Raw genomic sequence first — 25927 nt, forward strand, 5'->3', positions numbered from 1 at the left:
CTCCCATTTTTCTGCTTCTTCTCCAAAGTACCTTTCAATCTAAGACTCTCAGACATCACAGTCAGTGGGCACTGAGACTACGAGTTCTCTGGCCACTCCCAGATACCTCTCCAAACAGGTCCTCATCTCCCTGGCGTGGCTCAAGCCTTCCTCATCCTGCACTTACTCAGTGGCATTATTCTCCCTACAATTCCCTGCTCCCCTGCCACCCAGAATGTCCAGTCAGGCTTGACACATGACAGCAGCCTGGTTAGTATTTTTATGTCAGCCAAAGGAATGATCTTTTTTTTTTCTCCCTACCCAGTCTTGCTAGTCAACAAGAGTCTCCTCAAGCCCACTCCTCCACCTGTGTCCCAGGTTCATATCATCTCCACATTCCCTCTGCCCTCTGTCCTCCAGTTCAAATCCTGCCCTGCCTAGTCCCACTCAGCTAAGGAAGCAAGCACTGCTCTGGAGTGTGTGTGTGTCCATGCTAAGTTGCATCAGTCGTGTCCAACTCTTTGCGACCCCATAGACTATAGCCCACCAGGCTTCTCTGTCCACGGGATTCTCCAGCCAAGAACACTGGAGTGGGTTGCCATTTCCTTCTCCAGGGGATCTTCCCAACCCAAGGATCTTATGTCTCCTGCATTGGCAGACAGGCTCTTTACCACTAATGCCACCTGGGAAGCCCATAACTCTGGAGCCCTAACACATATTAACTCATTAAGCCTTCAGGCCAGTAGGTAGACACTACTCACCTTCACTTTACAGATGAGAAACTGAGACATAAAGAGGTCAAACAGCTAACATGGGGCGGAGCTTAGGTTTGGAGCCAGACTGTCTGCCCCACCTCCTTTAACCATCCAGCCAAGTGGCCTTTCCCACCCTCCAGCTCTAAAACTCTCCCTCCCTAGAAGGAAGCCACTTATTTAGTGTAACAATGGGAAGTTTTATGACATCGAATATGGAGTAAAGTAACAGTGCAGAAGTTGGTATATGCAGACTGATGTGTCCTGGGTAGGGTCAAAAGTGCTATAACCATATAAGTAGTCTCTTGTTCCTTCCCCATCACAGGCCCCTCAAAGCTTCAGACCTCCTCCCTGGCTCTCCACACCAAGACACTGGACGGAGGTGACTGAGATCCTCCCTTGTCCAGTACCCTGAGAGAAGAAAGGAGGTGCAGCAGATTCATCCAGGCTGTCCCTGGAGGTGACCCGCCGCAGCCCGGCGAGGTCCAGGCCGCAGTCTGCAGATCTCAGGCGCTTGCTGCCCACCGGGGACCCCGGAATCGCACCTTCTACTCTCAGCGCACTTAAGGGCACCAGCAGTGACCGCGACGCTGGGGAAAAGGCGAGAGGAAGACGCGCAGCTGAGAGAAAAGGGTGAGGAGGCTCTGGAGGGACGCGGGAGAGGGCCGGGAGCGGATCGCGAAGAGAGAGGGCCGGCGAGGGCATCTGAGGCGCGGCAGGGGTGGCTGACGCGGGGTCGGAGTGTGAGCCAGCGCTGCCGCCCCTGGGGACCCCGGAACGCCAGCGGGCTCGGAGCACAGATCCCCTTCATCACGCAAGTGTGCCGCCGGGTCCCTCGGAGCCGGCCACCCCCTCCTCCTTGCTCGCACTGCCCTGGCTCGGTCCCGCCCCCGGCGCTCAGGAGCGAGCGCCACAGCGGTCGCCGCCCTCCAGCCCGGCCGCCGCTTTGCCAGCTCGCCTGGGCACGCTGCGGGAGCGGCGCGCGGCGCCGGCCCAGGCTCCACTACGGTTCTACTACGCGGCCAGCCCACTCCGCTCGCTAGCAGCTGCGCTTCACGTAGAAGGAAGAGGAGTAGGACCCTGACAAGACAGGCGCGTTGGGCTGGAGACGGAGCCCCGAGGCTATGCCCGCTGCCCCACGCTGTACCAGTCGCTCGTCGTGTGCCCAGGCCGGGCCCCCGACGGCCGCGCGTTGAGATGACTTTCCGCGATCTCCTGAGCTTCAGTTTCGAGGGACCCGGCTCGGAGAGCAGCTCCAGGGGGACTGGTAGAGGGGGAGGCGCGGGCGGCGCTGCCGCCTCGGAGGGCCAGGCGGTGGACGGCGTGCCTGGGGCCGCGGGCGGCGGCGGCGGCGTGGTGGGCGCGGGCAGCAGCGAGGACAACCGGAGCTCCGCTGGAGAGCCCGGGAGCCCCGGCGCCGGCGGCGAGGTGAATGGCACAGCGGCCGTCGAGGGGCTGGTGGTGAGTGCTCAGGGAGTGGGCGTGGGCGTCTTCCTGGCAGCCTTCATCCTCACAGCTGTGGCGGGCAACGTGCTGGTCATCCTCTCGGTGGCCTGCAACCGCCACCTGCAAACGGTCACAAACTATTTCATTGTGAATTTGGCTGTGGCCGACCTGCTGCTGAGTGCCACAGTGCTCCCCTTCTCGGCCACCATGGAGGTTCTGGGCTTCTGGGCCTTTGGCCGGGCCTTCTGCGACGTCTGGGCCGCCGTGGACGTGCTGTGCTGCACGGCCTCCATCCTCAGCCTCTGCACCATCTCGGTGGACCGGTACGTGGGTGTACGCCATTCGCTGAAGTACCCCTCCATCATGACCGAGCGCAAGGCAGCAGCCATCCTGGCGCTGCTCTGGGCCGTAGCTCTCGTCGTGTCCGTGGGGCCACTGCTGGGATGGAAGGAGCCGGTGCCCCCTGACGAGAGCTTCTGCGGCATCACAGAGGAGGCAGGCTATGCTGTCTTCTCCTCCCTGTGCTCTTTCTACCTGCCTATGGCAGTCATCGTGGTCATGTACTGCCGCGTGTATGTGGTGGCGCGAAGCACCACGCGCAACTTGGAGGCGGGCGTCAAGCGCGAGCGCGGCAAGGCCTCAGAGGTGGTGCTGCGCATCCACTGCCGCGGCGCCAGCACTGGCTCAGCTGAGACCCACTGGGGGATGCACAGCACCAAGGGTCGCACGTTCCGCAGCTCCCTGTCGGTGCGTCTGCTCAAGTTCTCCCGCGAGAAGAAGGCGGCCAAGACGCTGGCCATTGTCGTGGGCGTCTTTGTGCTCTGCTGGTTCCCCTTTTTCTTCGTCCTGCCACTGGGTAAGTGACCCCTCTCCCACCAACCTCTGACCTCCCTCGCTGAGCCTGTGGCCGTCCCTTCCTGGCACCCAGACTTGGATGGCTCTTCCAACTGGAGAGTGACTGTCCGCCTGAACATGGAAGGTTTACTTAGTAACCTGCCTGGTCTCTTAGGTGCTTGTGCTGCTTTGTGGGAGAATAACAGGCTCTTCATGCTTGCAGGATTTTGTCAGGAACTCACTTTTCTGACCCACCTTCTTTACTGCTGTTAGAAGCCCTGGCCTGGTTTTAAGCTCCCGACTGTTCTAAATATAAAGGATCAATGGAAATCTGTGTAGGTGTCTTCCCATAGTAAGTGGTGAGCAGTGTATGTGCTTGTTTATATATCCCCCTCCCTGTACCCCCAGCTTTAAACGCCAACACGCAGAAGTGGCGCCCAGGGTGGGTTGGCCTGCATTCATTCTTTGGCAGCAATCCGAGGCCAGTCTATAATGAACAGCAGCAGACACCCAAAGCCACCTGCTTTCTCTCAACTGGTATTTGTGAATGCCCTGGTCTCTCACTTCTGAAATCTCTTGAAGGCGTGGGCAGGGGTTGGAGGTGGGTAGCGGGGGGTGTAACAGGGGTCTTTGTAGGCTTGAAAAAGAGAAGGAAAGGACATGTTATCATATGGAAAGTTAATATTGTTCATTGTAGTTTCTTAAATTTACCGAGTCCTTCAGCACTTCCAGAAAACTTTGCTATTTCTTTCACAGGCTCTCTTGTAGTCCTGGGAGGTAGACAGCTGTTCTGAGGAACTTCCTCCCATACCTTGAGGCCCCTCCTGGAAGCCCTGGGGCTGAGTCAATACAGGAAGGGGAAGGGGAACAGCATCTCTGGGGACACATTCATTACACTCATGGTTGTAACTTCAGCAAGCCCAAGCCAGAACCTCCCCTTTCTCAGGCCTTGCTCCTTCCATGCTCTGCAGCTGTGTCCAGAAAGGGACAGTAGCCCCTCCTGCTCCCTTGAAGGCCCTCTCCTCACATCAGTTAGAGTGATCTTTATGCATTATAAATTAGAGTGTCATTCTCTACTAAAATCCCTCAATGCTTTTCTACTGTCTTGGAAACAAAATCCAAACTGTCCATCATAGCCTATGATAGAGTGACCTTCAAGTTTATTACTGTCCAGACCAAAATGAGCTCTTATGTATATTTATACTGAGACCACAGGTACGTACCAGGACTATGGTGGGTAAACCCAGACATGTTGTCCCCCGTCTGCAAGGAAGGATCTGAGAGATGAGTCACCTCCCCCCTGACCTCATGGCTTTGTTGCCCTGAACTTTGTTCACTGTGTGTGCAGGCCCTTCCGACCCTCTTCTGGGTCCTTGATCATGCCAAGCTCATACCCTTATACTTGCTCTTCCCTTTGTCTGGTTTGCTTTCCCAAATCCTCCTGGCTATCTCCCCATGTTTTAGGTCTCAGAATAAATGTTCCCACTTCATTAAGACCTTTCTTCTTTTTTCTCAGTTTTGCTTATCTTTCTCTGTATTTTCTCCCTTGGGCACAAGTTTCTCTTCTTTCATTAGCTCCTTAGCTGTAATCACATTTCTGTGTTGCTTGACTTGGGGTATAATTCCCCCTGCCACCACTGACCCAGAAGCTCTGTGAGGAAAGGCTATGTCAGTTATGTAATCACCAATGCCCAGTACAGTGCCTGGCACATGGGGAACAATGGAGGAGAATGGAATGGACAACAGGCTCTGGTGCCAGGCTCTTCTCTTTATTAGCTGTGTAACTGCTAGCAAATCCCTGAACCTCTCTGCCTCTGTTTTCTCATCTATAAACTAGGAATGGCAAAGATGATAATAATACGCACTTGTACTACTATGGTGATACTTGAGTGAGATATTATGTGTGAATATAACTGGCACATGGTGAGTGCAGTGTGGGCTGTTGCTTTTGTAGTAGAGGCTCAGTAAATACAAGATAAGGAATGAATAAATCACCAGCTTGAAAATCGTCTTGCCGGAGGCTGCTGTCAGGGAAGAGAGAGGGATGGGTGGAGCAGGAGGTGGCAAATAGGCAAGAGAAATTTGGTATGGCCCCCCTCTTCGAAACCCACATACCCAGGGTTTAGATTCCTCCCAAGCCTACCAACCAAACCCCAGCTGTGACCTGTTCCAGGTGCCCTCAGCCTCCTCCCTACCCCTTGGCTCATACTGGCCCCCTGTCAGGAATGATCAGGGTGCATATAGAATGCCACCTCCCTTTATGTTCCTTTAACTTCTTTTAAAATTTTTAGTTACAGAATAATGCGCAGATAAGGAGAAAATAATAGAAATGCCCACGTATCTGTAATCTCCCGTATTGAACAGATGATAACATTTTACCACATTTGCCTCAGATCACTTCCTCTCTCTCTTTTCAAAGAAACAGAACAACCACAACTAAGTTCCCTCCTCCTGTCCCTTCCTCTCTCCCCAGAGGTAAATCTAGTGTTTATCACTCCCACACATGCTTATACTCTTACCATAAACACCTGAATCCATAACAATAAACAATATTGTTCTGTGTGTCCTGCAGACTTATATAAGTTGTACCAGCTGTGCACATTCATCTCCAGTTTGCCTTTTTTACCCAATGTTTTGCCATTGAGATTTATCCATTCTGGTTATTTTAGCAACAATATAGTATTCTGTTTGAGTGTATTCCATGGTGTGTTGACAGTCTCCTGCTGAGTGTTCAGTTTTTCTAATTTTCCACCGTTACAATCAACACTGCAAAAGGCTACTATTTTTTGAGGTTGCGACCATGTCTGCCTCTTCTAGGAAGTCATCCCTAAATCTCCATGGCCTCTTCCCTTGGCATGCACTGCTCTTCCTCAATCCCTCATCTCTGCTGCTCCTCACACCTGGCATCTCGACCCAGGGACTATCCTTGCCTCTCCCTTCCTGCTAGTCTGCACTGGGCACCTCACCAAGTTTTGGAACAAAGCCCAGGGCCACTGATGAAGCCAAACTGAGTGGAACCTGGCAATAATGAGCAAGCAGGACTGAGGCCAAGCAAGGAAACAGAGTATTCTGATCTGCCATGATGTGGCTTAGAGGGCAGGACAACAGAAAGAACAGGAGGACAGAGCCTGCAGTACAAGCAGGAGTCGTCTGAGGGCTGTGCAGGAAGGAGAGGGCAAGCCTCCCCCTCTAGGAGCTCTGAGGCAGGCCTGGAAGAAGGGAGGAACAGGGAACATTCTGAGCAACAGCTTTTGGGGTGAATCTGGAATCCAAGGGTCTGCCACATTTTGGTAGGAAGTGGCAGTATGTGCTTGGGGAAGAAGGTGTTGGGAACTTAGATAAGGGGACCAAGGATGGATGTGTTCGCAAAAGTAGGGTGTGAGGGTACAGTCTCCAAGGAAGAGGATGGAGGGACAAAGAGATAAGAGGGGATGGGGAAGGAGGCTTAGGGAGCACCGACTTTGAATGAACCAGAGGATGCAGAAAAGGGGGAGCCAAGAGAAGTGGTACCTCCCTCCTTACTGGCTGTGGTTCTCACACCAGGTGTGAGGAGCAGCAAAGATGGGAGGATTGAAAAAGAGTATTGTATGCCAGCAAGGGCCACAGGCCAGGAAATGAAGGTACCCAGTAGGGCCACAACATGGGAGTTGTCAAGCAGACCCAGGGTGTTCTTTACCCACAGCACCACACACAAAGCCAAGTGGAAGCAGGAGCCCCAGGCACAACAGTGACATGGCCAGGGAGCAGCCCCAGAGAGTATCAAAAGCCTTAGGAAGTGGGCCCAGGGTTCCAGGGGGAAGTTGGCGCAGAGGCCATCTATCACCTAAAATGTTTCAGTCAAGCTAGACCTGCAGCAGAGAGACATACAGCCAAGGTATGCTAAGCTGTGAGGCCACTGGGACCTAAGTGGCTGGGCAGAAAAGACTGAGACACAGACACAGGGCACCTAAAGTCCTGAGGGGGCTCAGAGAGGGGCTAGGGCCATTCCCCCCATGTGTGGGACAGGCCATCCCCTCTGTCTGTGACTTTATCTGAACAGTGACTACATTGGTGAATACATATGTAAAGTCATCGGTCTGTGTCCATAACATGTACACACTTTATAAATCTGACTGTCAGTATCTTATGCCTTAATGAGAGAGAAAGTGAGAGGAAGAGAGGTGGGAAGAGGCAGGAGGAGGCTGTGAGTTATCTGAGGAATTGGTGTCCAGGCTGGAAAGCACACTTTAGCAGCCAGGCACGGAGGGTAGAATCAGTGTTTGCATCTCAGAGTTTGGCCAAGTGCAGAGGGACCCATCTCCACAGGCTCCCTGAGGTGGTACAAGGTCCACAGACACACGGAGAGAGGCAGTGGATGTACTGTGGCAAGTCTTCAGGAATAATATTACTGTGCCCTGGCCCAAAAGCCTGAAGAGACTGACATTGCATCTCCTATCTGTGCCTTTATGGCATCTGGCACATAGTAGGTCCTCAGTCAGCGAGTGTAGAGGGGAAAAGTGGCAGAATCCAGGGCTTCTTCACTTCCTGCCATGCCAAGGATCTGGGTGACAAAGCATAGCCCTCTATCTTTATTATTATCATTATCATTATCATTACTGTGGCAAGAATACTTAACATGAGAGCTACCCTTTTAACATTTCTAAACATGAATATTGTTAACTCTGGGTACAAGTTTGTACAGCAGATCTACAGAATTCATTCATCTTGCTTAACTAAAACTTTATGCCTATTAATTAGCAATTCCCCTTTTCCTCCCTCCCTCCAGCCCTTGGCTCCCACCATTCCTCTTTGATTCTTTGAATTTTAGCTGTTTTAGGTACTTCATGGAAGTGGAATCATGCAGTCCTTCTGTGACTGGCTTATTTCACTTAGTATAACAGCCTCTATATAAAGTAGATCCCCCCTCTTACTAACAATGCGTTGGGGATGACCCCCTATTTATGTGACCCCAAAATTTTTAAATATAACAGCTAATATTTATTGCATGATTATTATGAACATGTAATGAGCTAGAGGTTTTATTTTCCGCTTTTAAAAATCATGGATAGTTTCAAATACATGAGTAGACAGTGTGATGGCCCCAGTACCTATGACCCAGCTTCAACATGTATCAACCCAAGGCTGATCTTGGTTCATTCCAGCTCCCACCCGCTTTCCACCACTGCTTATTATTTTGAAGGAAACCCAAGATACCTTATCAGTTTATCTGTAAATTCTTCAATATTTTTAGAATGACTTACAAAAAAAACTACAATCCATTATAATACATAAAAATACTTGTTTAATGGATACCAAATGTTTTTGTGTTCAAATGTAGCTGATTGCCTCATAAATTTTTAGTTTGTTTGAATTAGGGTCTCAAAATAGTACATATATTACATGCAGTTGATTTGCCTCCACAGCTTCTTTAATTGATAAGATTACCCTTTCCCCACCTTTTCTCTTTTAGCTTATTTGGTGAAGAAAGCAGACTGTTCATCCCAAAGGAGTTGCCCACAGTTTGGAGCTTACATCCCTGTGTGCTCAGATGCTCAGTCATGTCCAGTTCTTTGTGATGGCTCCTTTGTCCATGGAATCTTCCAGGCAAGAATACTGGAGTGGGTAGCCATTCCCTTCTCCAGAGGATCTTCCCCACCCAGGAATCGAACTCAGGTCTCTTGCATTGCAGGCAGATTCTTTACTGTCTGAGCCACTAGGGAAGTCCTGCATCCCTATGGTGCCATTTAATGTGTCCTACTGTTCCCAGTACATCATATAAATTGGCTTAAGCAGATTCAAGCGCAGTGTCTTGAACAAGAATTCTTCTTTTGTAATGTTAAGATTGACCAGGGGTTTAGATGCAGTCAGCTTGATTCATTTACTATAAAATATCCCATCAACCTTTACCTGTTAGTTTTAGCAGCCATCGACCCATGGCCGGGAGCCATTGTGTCACTGGGACTTAAAGTGGTGATATCCAAATTCTGTCATTCCTTCTGCATTTGTAGACTAAAACTCTAAAAAGAATTCACCACTAGCTGTTTGGTCACTTGAAATAGAGGCTATACAAGAAAAGCAGGAGAGCTGCTCAATGCTCTCCATTAACAAAAAAGTCAATTTCCTAGCAATGTTTACAAAAGGGACCAAAAGATTTTTTAGTACTGTGATAAAGTAACTTTTAAATCTGTCACACATTATATATGTCACTGTTTGGGGGCTAACCAATAGGTGCCCTTTCAAGTTGACTCATGAGACCTATGGCATAACCCAGAGAGTCTTGAACTTTCTGGTCTGATGAGATGTTTCAGGCTCAGCTTGTACTTTTTTTGACCTGTCCCATTTCTCTAAAGAGGCCTGGTCTCTTTTAGTGGAAAATGATCGTTTAAAGACCACAGTTTGAGCTTTCAGATGTTCATTGATATTAAGCTGGCCACTGACTCAGTAGACAGAGCTAGGAGATACTTTTTTGGAGGGTGGGGGGAGGAAAATATACCACTGATGGAGGATAGACTCCTGTTATTGGGTGAATACAGATCCTTCCTCTGCCTAGGGTCTTGTCCTCTGCCCAACTCCTGCTGATATGTTTGTCCCAAGCATCTGATGAGCTGTTAATCACTCCACCTCATTCTTTAAAACTAGGATACAGGGGCCATGTACTTTCTCCCCCATGCTCCTCTCTACCCTGGTTATCATTGTGACTCCGCTGTACTGAGGCTGACCCATGCTGATACCCTGTGACTCTCCCTCCGCTTTTTCTCCCAGGGTCATGCCCTGGCCTATGTATACACCCTGATCTATAAGCCCCTAAATCCTCATCAAATCTCTGCCACTTGAGTCCACCTGCTCATTCTGCTTACTGACTCCAGCCTTGACCAAGCCTTCACCTCCCTGCCCTTCACCTTGTCTTTTGGTTAGTTAGGCCTCCATTTCCAACTGACACCATAATCCATCACTTCACCCTCTCTTTCCATCTTTAACTTCCTTGCCTCCACCTACTTCTGTGAGCCCCAGACCCTGAATCAGGTCATTTCTCCATGTGATACACAGAGGTGTGCTGGCAAGTGTTTAAGACTGGCTCTGAAATGGGGGTTAATTTGTAACATCTGTCCATTTCCATGATGGAAATATTCCCACTATGGTCAGTTTCAAACTACTGAAGAGATAGCCAGCTTGCAAAGTTCCTGAAAATTTATCAATCAGCTCTTGTAAACTACAACAAACCAGTGTCTAAACCATGTCCAACTCTTTGCGACCCTGTGGACTATAACCTCCCAGGCTCCTCCATCCATGGGATTCTCCAGGCAAGAATACTGGAGTGGGTTGCCATTTCCTTCTCCAGGGGATCTTCCCGACCCAGGGATTGAACCCGGGTCTCCCGCCTTGCAGGCAGACGCTTTAACCTCTGAGCCACTAGGGAAGCCCCATGTGTCTAAATAAGAACATGTTAAAAAAAAAAGAAGAAAAGAAAAGAAAAATCCTACTTTCCATTGACAGGTCTCCTCAGGGCAGTCCTCAGGATGTCCTTAAAGTCCTGCAGGTCCCTGTCAACTCTGAATCTCTCTCAACCCTCTTTCCTTCCCAAAGGATTTCCCTCTGTCAGTTATTGCTCATCCCTCCTTAATTCCACCTTTCCTCTGCCTGCTCATACAGCATGTATATGTGTTCACAGCTTCTTAAAAATGATTCATCTTCAACCTTGTAGCCCCTTCACCCTCACTCTCTCCCACTTTCTCACTGTAATCTTTCCTCTTTTTCACCTTCTTGAAATTTTCACCTTCTTGAATATTCCTTGCTACTTACTTCTTTAAAAAAAATGAAACATTCTGATATTAATCTTAATCCTAAATATCAGAGCTGAGTTTATAACCCAAGCACTCTGGCCCTTAGAGTCCTTGTTACTTCCTCCCTAGGTCAGAGAACAGAGGTCAGGCTGAAGCTAGGGTTAAGGATCAGTTGGGATCAGCCATGTTTTAAGCTTTAAATCTCACCAAATGCCTCAGTGCCTGCTTACACCCCCTCAGGTTGAGTTCCAGGCTCCCTTCTGCCCCAGATACTGGCCATGAGGGCCCTGAGTATTGCCATAGGACATGACCACTTCCTGTCTGTCTTGATCCTCCCAAACCCCTAGAGCCCTTGGGCCTCATCCTCATGAGATAACCTCTGTGTTCCTGAGCCTACCTCTGACCCCACTTGAACTCTGCCCCATCCTGATCTATATGCCCACAAAAAGGTCTTCTTTAATACTAGAGTATTTGCCTGCCCTCCTTTGCAGATGATGACCCAGCAGAACATTGGTCTGGGCCCCTGAAAACCAGCATTGGGACCTAATAGGCAATGCACCATCTATTCAGTGCTGGGACTCCTGGACAGAGTGACTACTGTCTGGAAACCTTCTCTCCTCTGGCACAAGCACTGATCTGCTCCAACTTATGAACCATTTGTCAGTACAACCCAAGAACTAAAAGGTTCGTGCTCAGATTAGGGTCATGTTCAGCTTAGCACAGGGCCATTTGGCAGGGACTTCAGCCTTGGGCATTTGGAGCTTGGAGTGTGACTCCTCCAAGGCCACAGACCAGGAAATGAGTTAAAAAGTGACAAGAGTGAAATGAATGGGAGAGAGAGATGTTGGAGAGGTGAGAAGGGAAGGGAGAATAACTGAAGGGAAATGAGTGGGGTCCAGTGTAGGACACTGAATAGATCTATAACTCATCTCCCTGCCTTGGGCCCTACCAGGCATCCTCTGTGGCTCTAGGAACCGGCCCTCCCTGTCAATCCCTACAGCTGCAGAAGGGTATCCAAGGTTAGACCAGTAGTTCTAGGCCACCCCCACAGAGTTCAAGGATCCTGAGGCAGACATGGGACACAGAAGGACTTCTGATCTATTCTTTTCCTATCTCAAACCAGATACCCACCAGTTACCTGTCACCATGGAAAACTGTCAACACAGGGAATTCAAGAGATTTGGCTTGACACAGCTAGCCCCACAGTACCCTCAACTCCCTGTCTTCATCATCCATCTGAGATCTGGATCCTATTCAGGTTACCTCTTTCTGACAGCCTTCCATGGTTGTTTCTGCTTCAAAATGGCCTTATCTCTTAGCATCTCTGTCTCCCCTTCTCTGTTCCAGCAGTTCTAACTTCTTGGTTGTCCTCCAACTTGTCAGGTGCTCTGCTGCCTCGGGGCCTTTGCACATCCCCTTTCCTCTGTCTGGGATTTTCTTTCCTCAGGAAGATACACGACTCACTCCCTCAGAGAGTCTTCAGGTCTCAGCTCAAGTGTGCCTTATGAGAGAGGCTGACCCTTTAAAATATAGCAAAGAGGCCCACTGCTTCCAGCCTCGCCTGGGGAAGGTGAAATTGAATTCTGGAGAGTAGAAGTACTGAGTGAGCAGCTGAAAGAACTGGAAGAGCGAAAGGGAGTCTAGGACTGGGAATTCCTTTTCTCCTAGGCAGTGTGTGTGTGTGTGTGTGTGTGTGTGTGTGTGTGTGTGCGCGCGTACGTGCGCTCAGTCATGTCTGGCTGCCAGGTTCCTCTGTCGACAGAATTTTCCAGGCAAGAGTACTGGAATGGGATGCTATTTCCTACTCCAGAGGATATTTCTAAACCAGGGATCGAACCCACATTACTTGCATCTCCTGCATTGTTAGGTGGATCCTCTACCACTGCACCACCTGGCAAGTCCCTCCTGGGAAGCAAGAGAGACCTGAATATCTGAGAGAACATGGAATTTTAACCCTTATATTTCATTCTGGCTAGAGAAAATGGCTGCCTGGGTTAGAAAAGTCACTAGTCGAGGAGGGAGTGGGAAAGGGGAAAGGCTGGGCTGCAGCCTGATAGTTCGTTGTTGGCTGCAAGCTATGAACAAGGCTGGTGGCTGAGAATTCTGACATTCTGCCAAGAACAAGTTCACTTCTGGTGATGCCAAAAGAATGCTGTTAATCACACATTCCCCTCTTGCCTTCAGCACTGTCACTCCTCAGCAAGGCTTGGCCAGATTGGCCAGCTCTAGCATCTCCTGGGCCTGGACATTTCTCTTACTTAAGAGAGGGGATTGACCTGTGATAAGGCTGCAGACTTTCCCACAAAGCTCACAGGCTGTCCTAGTTTCCCCAGTAATGTGCAGGCCAGGCTGGCCCAACCAAGCATGCCAGAGAGTGGGGTAACTTGCCCTCACAGGCAAGGCCCTGCCTCTCCTGATCAGTGGATGTTCAGCAACCTGGATATTAGGTTAGATTCCTGATAGAAGCACCAAATACAGAGAATAGAGGAAGGCAGGTGGAAGCAAGCTCGACGGGCACATGCGAGCACAAGGTCAAGGAGCAGAGAGAAGCAGCAAGAGCTGTGGTTGCAGTCATCTCCTGCTGCATCCTGACCACCTCGCCTCATAGGCAGGCCAATGTGTCCGTTCCCATGCTCCAGCCTGCCTGTTGAATGGAGAGAAATGAACATGAACATGCACATCTGTGCCCTGCCTTTGCCAGCAGTGGGCAGAAGAGTTAAAACAGTGACCAAGAGCTAATCCCTGGATTATAGATTTGGGACCAATCAAGAGAGCTTTGAAAACACATCCATGCAAAGAGTGTCTTGGGTCATGTCCTTGTACTCAGAGCCTGAGGCAGGGCTTCTTACGCAAGTGATGAACTGAGGGAAGCTCTCTGGTGGTATCTCGGAGGGAGGAAAGGAAGCAGGATAAGTCAGAAAGACCTAACCCCAAAATGTGGTCTCAAAGTCTGGCCTCGATCTGACCCCATGGGGAGCCCTGGAGCAACAAGGACAGCAGAGAATTGCACCACCTGGAGACAAGAAGGCTGGCCTGTTCCATCCCACTCAGTCTGTCACTGGCTGTGGACTGCCACCTTGGTGGGAAAGTATCATCTCCCAGTTGAAGCAGCTCGCATTGGTCAAGGGTAATTCTCCAAAGAAGGGGCAATTATAAGCTATTAGCAGCCAACATTCACAGCATCTGGGAGCTGGGGGCACCTGGACGGGGCACTAATAACATCAACTTCAAACCTTTAAGGTGACTTGAGCAGAGACTTGAAGGACAGGAAGGAGATGGCCAGGTAGCTTTCTGGGGCTCCTCCCAGCAACCCACTCCAGTATTCTTGCCTAGAGAATCCCAGGGTTGGGGGAGCCTGGTGGGCTGCCGTCTATGGGGTCGCACAGGGTCTGGCATGACTGAAGCGACTTAGCAGTAGCAGCAGCAGCAGCCTGAGATGCAGCAAGCAGGCAACAGCCCAGACTTTCTGAATGTTCTGGATGGTTATGGGTGCACAGGAGCTGAACTCAATGTGGTAGGCCCCACAGGCCACCCCAAAGGTCATAGGGAAGGCCAACAAATGCCACTTATGTGGAGGCAGAATCAAGGTGCTCAAGGCACACACACTCCAGAAACCACTGTCAGCTCGGCAGACCCTAGGAGTGGAATTAATCACAGAAATGCTCCTGGAGAGGCATTTCTATGCCCGAGTCTGAAGAACTGGAGAGACCCACTGTGGAGAAAAGAGGAAGGCCATCCTCCAGCCCAGGCCATCTGTATGAAAGACCAGAGGCAGGGATGGGCCTGCTGCTTGTGGAGTAGCTGCTGGGAGGTATTAAGTGATCCTTTGTGGAGCCTGACCTCCAGGACCCCTGGAGGACCAGGGGAAGTTTTTTCCCTTTTTTTTTTTTTTTTCTTTTGAAAAACAATTCTCTGATTTTTTTTCTTTTTTTTAATTTTTATTTTTACTTTATTTTGCTTTACAATACTGTATTGGTTTTGCCATACATTGACATGAATCAGCCACAGGTGTACATGAGTTCCCAATCCTGAACCCCCCCTCCCACCTCCCACCCCATATTATCTCTCTGGATCAATCCCCATTACATGATGTCATGAGAAGACCAAGCACTTTAGGGCTAGATTGACTCAGGTTCAAATCCTGACCCTTCCACTTGTCCTCTGGAGGTAATTAGAATCTTTGCAAAGTAGGATGCTAATGCTATGAGAATTAAATGAGAAGTGCTGCATACAGGGCCCAGCATGCAGCCTGGTAGGTACTAAACACTCAGAAAGCAAGTATGAGCTCCCATGTCCTTCTTTGTCACTTTAGAGGCTACCTACATCTACCCAAAAAGCACTTACTCACTCACTTTACAACCCCTGCTCTGGATTAGGCACTTGTGTTAGAGGCTGGGATGAAAAGAATCCTACAGCTACCATCAAGAAACCTAGAGTCTAGGAGAATAGACAGAGCAGTAACTAATTTTATTCCTTAAAATGCAGGCATGCATAAAGGGGCACCTAACTCAGGTTTGGTCAGGGAGGACACTTGATCTGGGCTGGAGGGATGGATGGGAGGAGGCAGAAATCACCTTGCGAGAAGTTTGAATCATGCAAGAATGCTGAAGGAATCCAGCCCCTGTGGGAAGACATGCTTGTGGCTTTGTGCAGCCAATTTGGGAAGGAGGTAAGATAAATTCAGCATGGGAGTCTAAAAAGACTTGAATGAAACACAAGACATTTTGGGTTTATTCCTCAGAGCCATAGGAAGCCACTAACGGTTTTCAGAAGGGAAAGGAGAGAAACTTTTTTCTTTTTTACAATAAGTCTCCAGCAGCTGTGTGCAGAGTAGAGGAGACAAGGGACCACTGGGGGCTGTCACAGCCAAGTAAATACAATGAGATGCCAGAGTAAGCAGAGGCTTCAGGAATGAGGTAAAGGGAGGGACCCCCCTAGAGAGAAAAATGAATGTACCAGACATGGCGACATAAAGGGTAGAAAAGAGGGAATCATTCAGTAAACTCAGCAAGTGTTGGGCACCTACTGTGTGTTCAGTGTACTCATGAGGTCTTCTGGGCAATGGGAATGCATTGCCAAGAAAACAGACACTAGTCCTGCCCCCACAGACTCCTACTGCAGGGAGAAAGATGGTGGACAAAATGAAGAATAACTCAAATAATACAAGATAAGGTGATAAGGGCCACAGACATAGTTGAGGGAGATGAGGAGTATGGGGTGGGGGACACTGCCATTTTTTATTGAAGTTGATTTACAATATCATGTTATTTTTAGGTGTACAGCAAAGATTTTTGTCAGATAATTTTCCTTTATAGGTTATTATGATATACTAAATATAGTCCATTGTGCTATACAGTAACTTGCTTATCTATTTTATGTATGCTGCTGCTGCTGCTGCTAAGTCGCTTCAGTCGTGTCCGACTCTGTGCGACCCCATAGACAGCAGCCCACCAGGCTCCCCCGTCCCTGGAATTCTCTAGGCAAGAATATTGGAGTGGGTTGCCATTTCCTTCTCCAATGCATGAAAGTGAAAAGTCAAAGTGAAGTTACTCAGTCGTGTCCGACTCTTCGCGACCCCATGGACTGCAGCCCACCAGGCTCCTCTTCCATCCATGGGATTTTCCAGGCAAGAGTACTGGAATGGGGTGCCATTCCCTTCTCCAATTTTATGTATAGTAGTTTTTTATTTTTAATCTCACACTCCTAATTTGTCCCTCTCTCCTTCTCCCCTTTGGTAACTATAAGTTTGCTTTTCTATGTCTGTGAATCTGTTTCTGTTTTATACATAGATTCATTCATATCATTTTTTAGATTCCACATGAAAGTCAGGCAATGGCATCCCACTCCAGTATTCTCGCCTGGAGGATCCCATGGACGGAGGAGCCTGATGGGCTGCGGTCCATGAGGACGCTAGGAGTCGGACACGACTGAGTGACTTCACTTTCACTTCTCACTTTCATGTATTGGAGAAGGAAATGGCAACCTACTCCAGTGTTCTCACCTGGAGAATCCCAGGGACGGGGGAGCCTGGTGGGCTGCCATCTATGGGGTCACACAGAGTCGGACATGACTGAAGTGACTTAGCAGCAGCAGCCTGGAACTTCACTTAGTATGATAATCTCCAGGTCCATCCTGGAGGTTGCTGCAAGTGGCAGTATTTCATTCTTTTTATGGCTGAATAATATTCCACTGTTTGCACATGCCACGTTTTCTTCAACCAGTCATCTGTCGATGGACCCTTGGGTTGTTTCCAGGCACACTGCAATTTTAAATGGGAGGTCAGACAGACCTCACTGCAAAGATGAAGACAGGAGCCATGTGAATTTCTGGGGGACAGCAAATTCAAAGGCCCAAGGTGGGAATATGTCTTCCAAGAAGCAAAAGGAAGGCAGTGAGGCTGGAAGAGGGAGTAGGAGGGAGTGTCAGGGGGATTAGGGGACCGCATGTTGAGCTAGGTAGTCATAGATTTTTATGTGCGGGAGAATGGAAACCCTTAGAGGGTTTTGAGCCTAAGGAGTGACAAATCTGTTTATATTTTTAAGGGATTGTTCCAGCTACCAGGTTGAGGGTAGATTTCAGGCTGCAAGAGTACAAACAAGAGACAGTGGGGAGGCTGCTGAATTATTCAAGGAGCGAGATGATGGTGTCTCAGACAGGGTAGGAGGGCACAGGGTGGAAGGTAGCGGTTGAGTTTCAACTTCATCTCCTTCCGTTCTGCCCTCAATCACTCGATTTTATCCACACTAGCCTTGTCATTGTTCTGCAGACATACCAGGACCACCTCAGTGCCTTTGCATTTGCTGTTTCCTCTATCTGGAATGCTTTCCCTGAGCTGTCTACATGGCTTATTCATCTCTTACTCAAATGTCACATCCTTAGTAGGCCTTCTCTGGCCACTTTATCCAAAATTTATACTGCTACCCCCAGCCACATGCACAGACACACACATAAACACACACTAGCTATCTTTGCTGCTTTTTCTAATTAGCATGTCTTATTATATGACATGCTTGTATTTTCCTTGTTTATCGTATTTATTACTGGTCTTGCCTTATGAAATGTAAGCTTTATGAGGGCCAGATAAGTGTGAGATGCAAGTAGGCATCCAGTAGAGATGTCTGGGGAGAAGGCAATGGCACCCCACTCCAGTACTCTTGCCTGGAAAATCCCATGGATGGAGGAGCCTGGAAGGCTGCAGTCCTAGGGGTCGCTGGGGGTCAGACACGACTGAGCAACTTCACTTTCACTTTTCACTTTCATGCATTGGAGAAGGAAATGGCAACCCACGCCAGTGTTCTTGCCTGGAGAATCCCAGGGACAGGGGAGCCTGGTGGGCTGCCGTCTATGGGGTTGCACAGAGTCAGACATGACTGAAGCAACTTAGCAGCAGCAGCAGCAGAGATGTCTGGGAGGTAATTGGATTGATGAGTCTAGAATTTGGGAGAATAGACTGAGCTGGAGATAGAACTGTGGGAGTTGGCCAAAAGTCAGTGAACCTGGTTGAAACTGCGATGAGAATGCAAAAAGAAGGGATTACAAGACTCTTCTTGCAAGGGCACTCCTACACAAAGCAGTGGGGACATGAAAAAAAGGGGGCAAAGGCAATTGATATGGAATAGAAAATCCAAGAGAACAGTGCCCTAGAAGCCCCAGGTGAGATGAGAAGTGTCCAGGAGGGATGAGAGCAATATCTGCAGATAGAGGTCCAGGGTGGAGTAGGGCAGTAGGGCAAAGCAGTGGAGTGAAAAGCAGGTGGTGGAGAGGAGACAGCCTGTGTGGATAGAAAGGGTGGAGAGAATTAAGTAACAGCCAGAGAATCAGCAAAGAGGGTGCAGCTGTGGTAGAGGCAAGCTCACAAGTGACTGTTGGGTCAAGAGCTCCACAACACAAGTAGGGATGTGAACCTTGGGTGGGAAGAGAGACTCCTTTCTTAACAAGAAGGAAGAGAGGTGAAGAAGGTTTGAGTGAGTGTCCAACTTCTTTGTCTTATTCTCTTGTTATTTTCAAAGTTTAAAGTTTTTATTTTGTATTAGGATATATCCAATTAACAATGTTGTAGTAGTTTCAGATGAAGAGTGAAGGGACTCAGCCATACATATACATATATTTCTTTGTCTTATTTTCTCTGAAAAACAGGAAGTAAGATCAGCTGCTCTGGAGAAGGTGAAGCAGCAGAAGACTGCTTGGCCTGTGGAGAGGGTTAAAAGCTCAAAGGTGGAGGAATCATGGGAGACTGGGTTGAGGATGGGCAGCAAGATTGCTGGAAGCCAGGACACAGAGCTGAGGTCGGAGACCCTAAGCATGTTCAGAGAGGGGGTGAATCTCTCCAGAGTTAGGATCTGGCTGAATAAATACAACCCAGTTCAGAAGGACGTGGGCATGCAAGGACTGAGGAAAGAACAGCCAGACTGCAAGAGAACAGAAGTCTCAGTTAAGCAGAGATAATAGGAGAAATCCAAGGGGCTGGCAGGTCAAAGTATAGATAACAAAGAGGGAGAGAGAGGGTAGAAAGCTGCAGTCAGCAGTGGAATATAAGTTGAAGTGAAGAAATGAAATGCTCAGCCTTATTTCTTAAAAGGATCTCCCCAGCTGCTGTGTGAAGAACAGGGGACTATGGGGCTCACAGGGACAGGAGCAGGGAGTAAGTATATGATGATAGTGCCAGGGTAATAACAGGGGATGGTGCACAGTGGGGGATTCAGGACCAACAGGAGTTGGGGATGGATGGGATTCACAGTGTGATAGAAAGAGAGGGGTCAGAATGTGTGGAGCACCTGTGATGTGCCAAGCATGGTGTTGGGAGCTCACCATTTAAGAATCAAATAGATGGGAAGCCAGTAGTTACCTGTAGTGCTCTTGGCACTTAGAAGTGAATAGATATACTCGGGGAGGAGGGAATACAACTAACTCTGCTGGGTTGGGAGAGGGTGGTGTGAGGAAGGCTTCCAGGAGGAGATGTCACTGGAGCCAGCACTACCAGGTGGAGGAAAGAGGAAGTGCATTCCAGGATGACTGTGCAAAAGTGCAGAGATAAGACTGGGGAGCCCGCTGTGGCCAGAGGGCAGCAAGAAGTCAGTGTGGCTATTTAGCTGATGTGCAGGAAGGTGGAAGAGAAATAGGAATCACAAGAGAAAGAACAAGGGAGTTGTGCTGGGTGCCTGGATGGCAGGATGCTGAGGGAGGGAGTCCCATGAGCACCTGTTTCCAGTGACAATTGCCAAGATGAGTTAGCACAGCTGGGTTATATGCATGCAAGAAACGCCGTGGACAGTGTGGGGAGTGGGAGAGGGAATCAGCTCAGGGCAGAGAAGGGGGCTGCCAGGAACAGAGAGACAGAGGCCTTGCATTAGAACCCCTGTGGACCCACTGGGGCTTTCCTGTCGCTGGGCTTCCAGGACTGGCAAAGGCTTGTGCTGGGCAGCTGGAGATGAGTGAGAAGGCAAGAGAGGCAAAATAAATGGTCAGCCTAAGAGGCCATAACTCAGAGTGGCTGGAGGAGGAGAAAGTTGGGAGTGGCTGAGAAGGGGCTTGTCAACAGATGCCCCCACACCCAGGCAGAACTGTAGGGATAATGCAAGTGAGCACTCCTGGGAGTCTCAGGACAGTTACCTACCTTGTCCATGGCAAAGGGGAGGGAAGTGTCCACACGCCCCCCTGTCCCCTGACCCAGGAATCCTTGAAAGAGGCTGTGGGCAGATGAGAGAAGGTTGGGGCAGGCAGGCAGCAAAGAGTAAGGCAGGGTGCAAGAAGGCATATGGGTTGGACGGCTGCACTCTGTGCAGAGGTAGGTGTGAAGCTCAGTGCTGCCATGTGAAGGGAGCAGAGTGAAATCTCTGGGGAGCTCCTGCCTGTGGAAGCTGGAGCCCAAGACATAGATGTCTGTATTTTACATGCAAGATGTCTGTGCACAAAGGGCAGACAGCAAATGAAACAAAATTGTGGAGGCTGCCATCAGTGCCCCACCCTGCCCCCCGTATATGGGTCACTTTCTACCCCAGCAGCTGCCTCCATCTCTTTGCCCTCGACTTTCTCTGACCAGCAAAATCCTCATTGTCCACCCACACAGAAGACAGGACTATGGAAAATTAACACCCTGAGGGAGCAGCCCAAACACTGACTGATGGGAATGGGAGTATAGATACCTCACCTCCCTCACCCCACTGGTGCGACAACTACAGTCCCCCAGAGCTCCCAGTGAGATTGCACCCTGGTGGCCCATGGCAGTGACTAACTGGTTAACTCTCCTTTCATTGGCTTCCTTCTCTTCCCTCTTTTTATCACATGTCACTACTGGTGTTTCATTCACCTTTCAAGTGAACAAGTTGTATTTGAATCCTTGTCTCAGGTCTGCTTCTGGGAGGACCAAAGTAAGACAGAAACCTCAGCAAGACACAGTAGGAAAAACGTGGGGCTGAAAGGCTGAGTTTGAACCCCAGCTCCTTTGTGTGTAAGGAATTCCGAGCTGGCAGCAAGCTTCCACATAGGTTGGTTAAGCATAAATTAGAATTCTAATTCTTAAAAACAAGGCCCAGGCCACACTACAGATATGCCATGTTCCCCACAAAATTCAAATCAAAACCACATTGATAACAAAGCCCCTTGGCTGGTTTTTGGCTTACTGCTGAAAGCATAGTCCCCTGATTTGTCATCCTGGGCTAAATATAAAAGAATTCTAGCCTGAGTCAGAAAGTTATTTTCAGCACTCAGTCTTACTTTGCAGCCATTGAAGGATGCTGTTCAGAAGGCTGTCTTTCTGGAGGCTGAGGTCAACCCTGGTGGCCCCTGGATTCCAGGGACAACTGCCCGATACTTCTCCCAAGGGAAATTATCTCCTAAACACATTCTGACTGATGCCCCAGCCTCCCCCAAACCCACCAAATCTCAGCTTCTGTTTCTGGCCACTATCCAGAGCTGAGAACGGAGTCCCTTCAGGACTGAGGTCTCCTCTCTCAAAAAGCCACAAAGATATGGAAGGGGGAGGTGAATAGACTCCAGTATTTAGTACAAACCTGCTAAGTCTTACACCCTGAAATTCATGATTCATCAAAAAATCCCTTTCAGAGAAACATTGCTATGTATATTTCACAGAAAAGGAAAGTGAAACTTAGATGGCCAAATAACTTGCTGAAGGCTGCATGACCAGAGTTTGAAAATCCTGTGCCACGCAGTACTACCTGACATTCCTCTTTCTCCGCCTCTTAGCACCAGGAATCTCACCAAGTGGGAGGTGGGTGATATACAAGAGCCCACAGGTCAAAGAGGGACCCATGGTGCCTCTGCTCCCTCAGTAAAGGCCCTTGCTCTTATTTCTTTGAGGACAAGAAAACAAAGCATGTTTCATGGATTTGTCAAGGACCACTCCCCTTGTTCTGCTCACCCTGGCAGACACCTAAGGCTTTTGCCTGGGATGGGACAGTCTTGCCACCTATCCTTGACCCCTGCTGCTATTGCTGTGGAGGATGATGAGGGTGACAAAGTGGCCTGTGCTTCCTGAATGATGTCTTTGCACTTTGTTAGTTGCCCTTGGAGGTATGACTCCTTAAGGTCCATGGTGGGGAAAGCAGGGGAGAGGTTTGTGGGGAAGAGGGTCTTTCTGGCACGACTCAGACTTCCAGTACCCCCACTCCCTCCTGTCAGGCACTCTGCTCCCTTTTAAAGCCATCCCAGAAGCCTTCCCTGACCACTTCCCACTTCCACTGGGACAGCTCCATTATCCTGCATTCTGGCAGCCCATGGGCATTGCATTTGTTCAGTTGCTAAGTCGTTTCTGACTCTTGGCAACCCCATGGACTGCAGCACACCAGATGTTTGCTCAAATTCATGTCCCCTGAGTGGCTGATGCTATCTAATCATCTCATCCTCTGCCACCTCCTTTTCCTTTTGCCTACAATCTTTCCCAGCATCAGGTCTTCCCCAGTGATGTTCTTCACATCAGGTGGCCAAAGCATTGGAGCTTCAGTTTCAGCATCAGTCCTTCCAATGAATATTCAGGACTGATTTCCTTTAGGATGGCCTGCTTTGATCTCTTTGCAGTCCAATGGGACTCTCAAGAGTCTTCTCCAACACCACAGTTGGAAAGCTTCTTTCGAAGCTTCTTCAGCGCTCAGCCTTCTTTATGGTCCAACTCTCACATCCATACGTGACTACTGAAAAATATCATAGCTTTGACTATACTGACCTTTGTCAACAAAAGTGATGTCTCTGCTTCTTAATATGCTGTCTAGGTTTGTCATAGCTTTCCTTCCAAGGAGTGTCTTTTAATTTCATGGCTTCAGTCACTGTCCACAGTGATTTGGGCATTGTGTTTATTGAGGCTTAATTCTAGGTTCTATCTTTTGCCTGTTCAAAAATATCCGTATCTCCTAACTATCCACAAAATAAAAGTGTGACTTTCCAGCATTTAAGGCCCTTCACCATCTGTCCCAGATGAAGTTTTCTGAGCCTATCCTATTGGACATTCCCCTGCCCAAACTTGTTATCCTCTTGCCTACCTCTCCATTCCACTCCTGATAACCTCTACCCTTCCTCATCCTGCCTGGCTCCTGTCTATCCTGAGACTTTGGAAGCCCCCCCCAACCCCAATATACTGGGCACCACCATCATCCCATCTTCTTTCTCATGATATTTGATCCACTTTGCTACTGAGAGAGCAGGACCTCAGGTATTTGAGGAGAGTCCAGGACAGTGCCTGGCATGGAGCAAGCCTTGGTCAACATTTGATTCAGGAGTCTTTACCCTTCTTATAAAGCTAGGGACTACTTGGGCATCTGACAAAGTGTATGGAGCCTTTATCAGAATTACTCTTTCAAATGCATAAAATAAAATACAAAGGATTACAGATGGAATCAGTTTCATTGATTTTTAATTGAAATTTGTGATTTAGTATTAAATGTACTTCCACATGAAGGCTTTAAATAACAGGATCCACTGGTGTGTTCTAGTGACCATTTCCAAATAGGGAGAAGCATAGACAACATTTCAAAACATCTCCACCAACTGCTAATATTATGTAGAAAACTGACAATATTGCACTGTTTTGTAGCTGCAGTTTGGAGCTACAAAACAGTGATTTCAATGTCATTTTGTCTAATTCTACTCAGGTTTGTTGCTTACACTTGCAGGAAATGCTTGATTTCAGGTAAATGTGAGTAAAACTGAAGATGGTTGTTTTTCTTCATCAACGTTCATGGATACTCTTGAATTATATCAGGAACCCATTGAGGAGAGATATCTTGATAGCCCCTAGCTGATGAATGGTCAGAGCCCAGGAAAGGTGCTGTGGGAGGGGGAGTAGTGTGGAGAGGGGCTGCCTGTGGAGAGGGGCTGCACCAGGGGCAGCCTGGGGCTCCCTGGGGCTCCCTCTTCCTGAGCATCTAACCAGCCTGGGTCTCTGCTTCCCACAGGCTCCCTGTTTCCACAGCTGAAGCCCTCAGAGGGCGTCTTCAAGGTTATCTTCTGGCTGGGCTACTTCAACAGTTGTGTGAATCCACTCATCTACCCCTGCTCCAGCAAGGAGTTCAAGCGTGCCTTCTTCCGCCTCCTGCGCTGCCAGTGCCATCATAGTCGCCAGCGCCACCGCCCACTCTGGCGTATCTACAGTCGCAACTGGCAAGCTTCAAATGGCAGCCCACACCCAGACTGCACTCCTGGCCCAGGTGCCATACCCACCAGGGCCCCACAGGCCTTCACTGTGCCCTCAGCCCCTGGCTCCCTGGGCGCACCCAAAGCACAGGCTCCAGCTGTCCCCTGTCGAAAGATGCCCTGCACCTTCCGTGAGTGGAGGCTTCTCCGGCCATTCCAGAGACCTGCTACCCAGCTGCATGCCAAAGTCTCCAGCCCATCGCAAAAGATCCACACCAGAGAGGCCATGTGCGCCCTGCACTCAGAGGTGGAAGTGGTGTTCTTAGGTGTCCCCCACGATGCAGCTGAGGGTACTACCTGCCAGGCTTATAAACTGGAGGACTACAGTCATCTCCAAGAGACTGATATTTAAGGACCTTGAGTTAGGCCAAGGAGTATGCTGGGGTGGTGGGAAGGGTATGGAGAAGGAGACTGTCTTTGTTCAAGAGGCAGGTAAGAATCAGAGACCCAGAAACTAATCAGCATCAGTTTTGGCAACTGCTCTCCAGCATCTGTGAGGAACTGAGATGGGTTGAGGGTTTTGAAAGTTATGGGCTCCCCATCCTGGACACAGACGCCCCCAGCTCCTCCTTTCAAGAGAGGGGCTACAGGCTCCTTAAGGCCATTTGCTTCCAATCCCTGCTTGAGAAACACTGCCCCGTCTATGCTGTGAACCCTGGGTAGGTGGCCCCAAGTATAGCCAGGCAGCCCTGTCCCTCCTCTTGGGGAGTAAAGGGCACAGAGGCCTTGCCTGGCTGTTCCCAATGCCTCCCCTCCAGGAAAGGTCACTTGGGCCAAGGATTCTCAATGGACACAATTTCTTCTTAGCGCAGACTGGAGAAATCCAGTGAGCCTGCCATTGCCACCGGCATGCTTTGGTGGCAGAATAAATGACTGTCCTACAAGCCTGTTGTATAACCTGCAGGCCACTCTGCCCTACAGAGGCTCTGCCTTACCCCTCATTTTGTCTTCCAAAGGGCCTTACTGTTTACACTCTGTATATAGCTCCTTATGCCTGTGCCCATCACTTCTTGCTGGGATCTAGAACCATCAAATGGGGAGAGCTTTGTCATTTTTAGACATATTTATTGGTCAGGGTACTTCTATTTTCTCCAAACTGTGCAAACTGTTCCTCTTTAGCTTACAACCCATAAAGAACTCCTTTTTGTACTAAAGGCCCACAATAGGATAAATTGAGTTATCCTGTGATCTGTGTTCACTTTTTAGTTTCAGCCTAACTGTCTCTTTAACTGATGGCTACTCTCCTTTGGGACTGATGACCAATCAGCATGACCGAAAGATTGGGAATTTTGTTGGCTCTTAAAACTCACATAATTAGTCTTTGAAAGCAAACAAAGTTTAATTTTTTCAGTCTCACCAGATGCATCTGTGATGCTCTCAGGGCCTCAGTCTGGAAGGTGGCCATCAGTAAAATGGGTGAAACATTACTTTACATGAAAAAATATACAACCCCAAGTAGACGTGTGTACATGGTGAGTGAGAAAACACCTACCTGGAACCGTGCTTATTAGCGCT

General features: G+C 49.0%; 1 protein-coding gene across 1 annotated transcript; it reads left to right on the forward strand.

Moving 5' to 3' along the window:
- Positions 1-905: 905 nt before the first annotated feature.
- ADRA1D (adrenoceptor alpha 1D) lies at positions 906-25600 on the forward strand. Its single transcript, XM_004014355.5, has 2 exons — positions 906-3033; positions 24175-25600. The coding sequence occupies exons 1-2, from the start codon at positions 1929-1931 to the stop codon at positions 24762-24764; spliced, it is 1695 nt and encodes a 564-aa protein (XP_004014404.3). The 5' UTR covers positions 906-1928; the 3' UTR covers positions 24765-25600.
- Positions 25601-25927: the final 327 nt, after the last annotated feature.

This window comes from Ovis aries, chromosome 13 (assembly GCF_016772045.2).
Source record: "Ovis aries strain OAR_USU_Benz2616 breed Rambouillet chromosome 13, ARS-UI_Ramb_v3.0, whole genome shotgun sequence".
NCBI classification, from domain to species: Eukaryota; Metazoa; Chordata; class Mammalia; order Artiodactyla; family Bovidae; genus Ovis; species Ovis aries.

What these genes read in the sequence shown, in the direction of transcription:
- ADRA1D (XM_004014355.5), top strand. Translation starts at nt 1,929, where the DNA reads ATGACTTTCCGCGATCTCCTGAGCTTCAGTTTCGAGGGACCCGGCTCG. An exon ending in TTTCTTCGTCCTGCCACTGG is followed by an intron (nt 3,034 to 24,174) that starts GTAAGTGACCCC and finishes TGCTTCCCACAG; the next exon opens with GCTCCCTGTTTCCACAGCTG.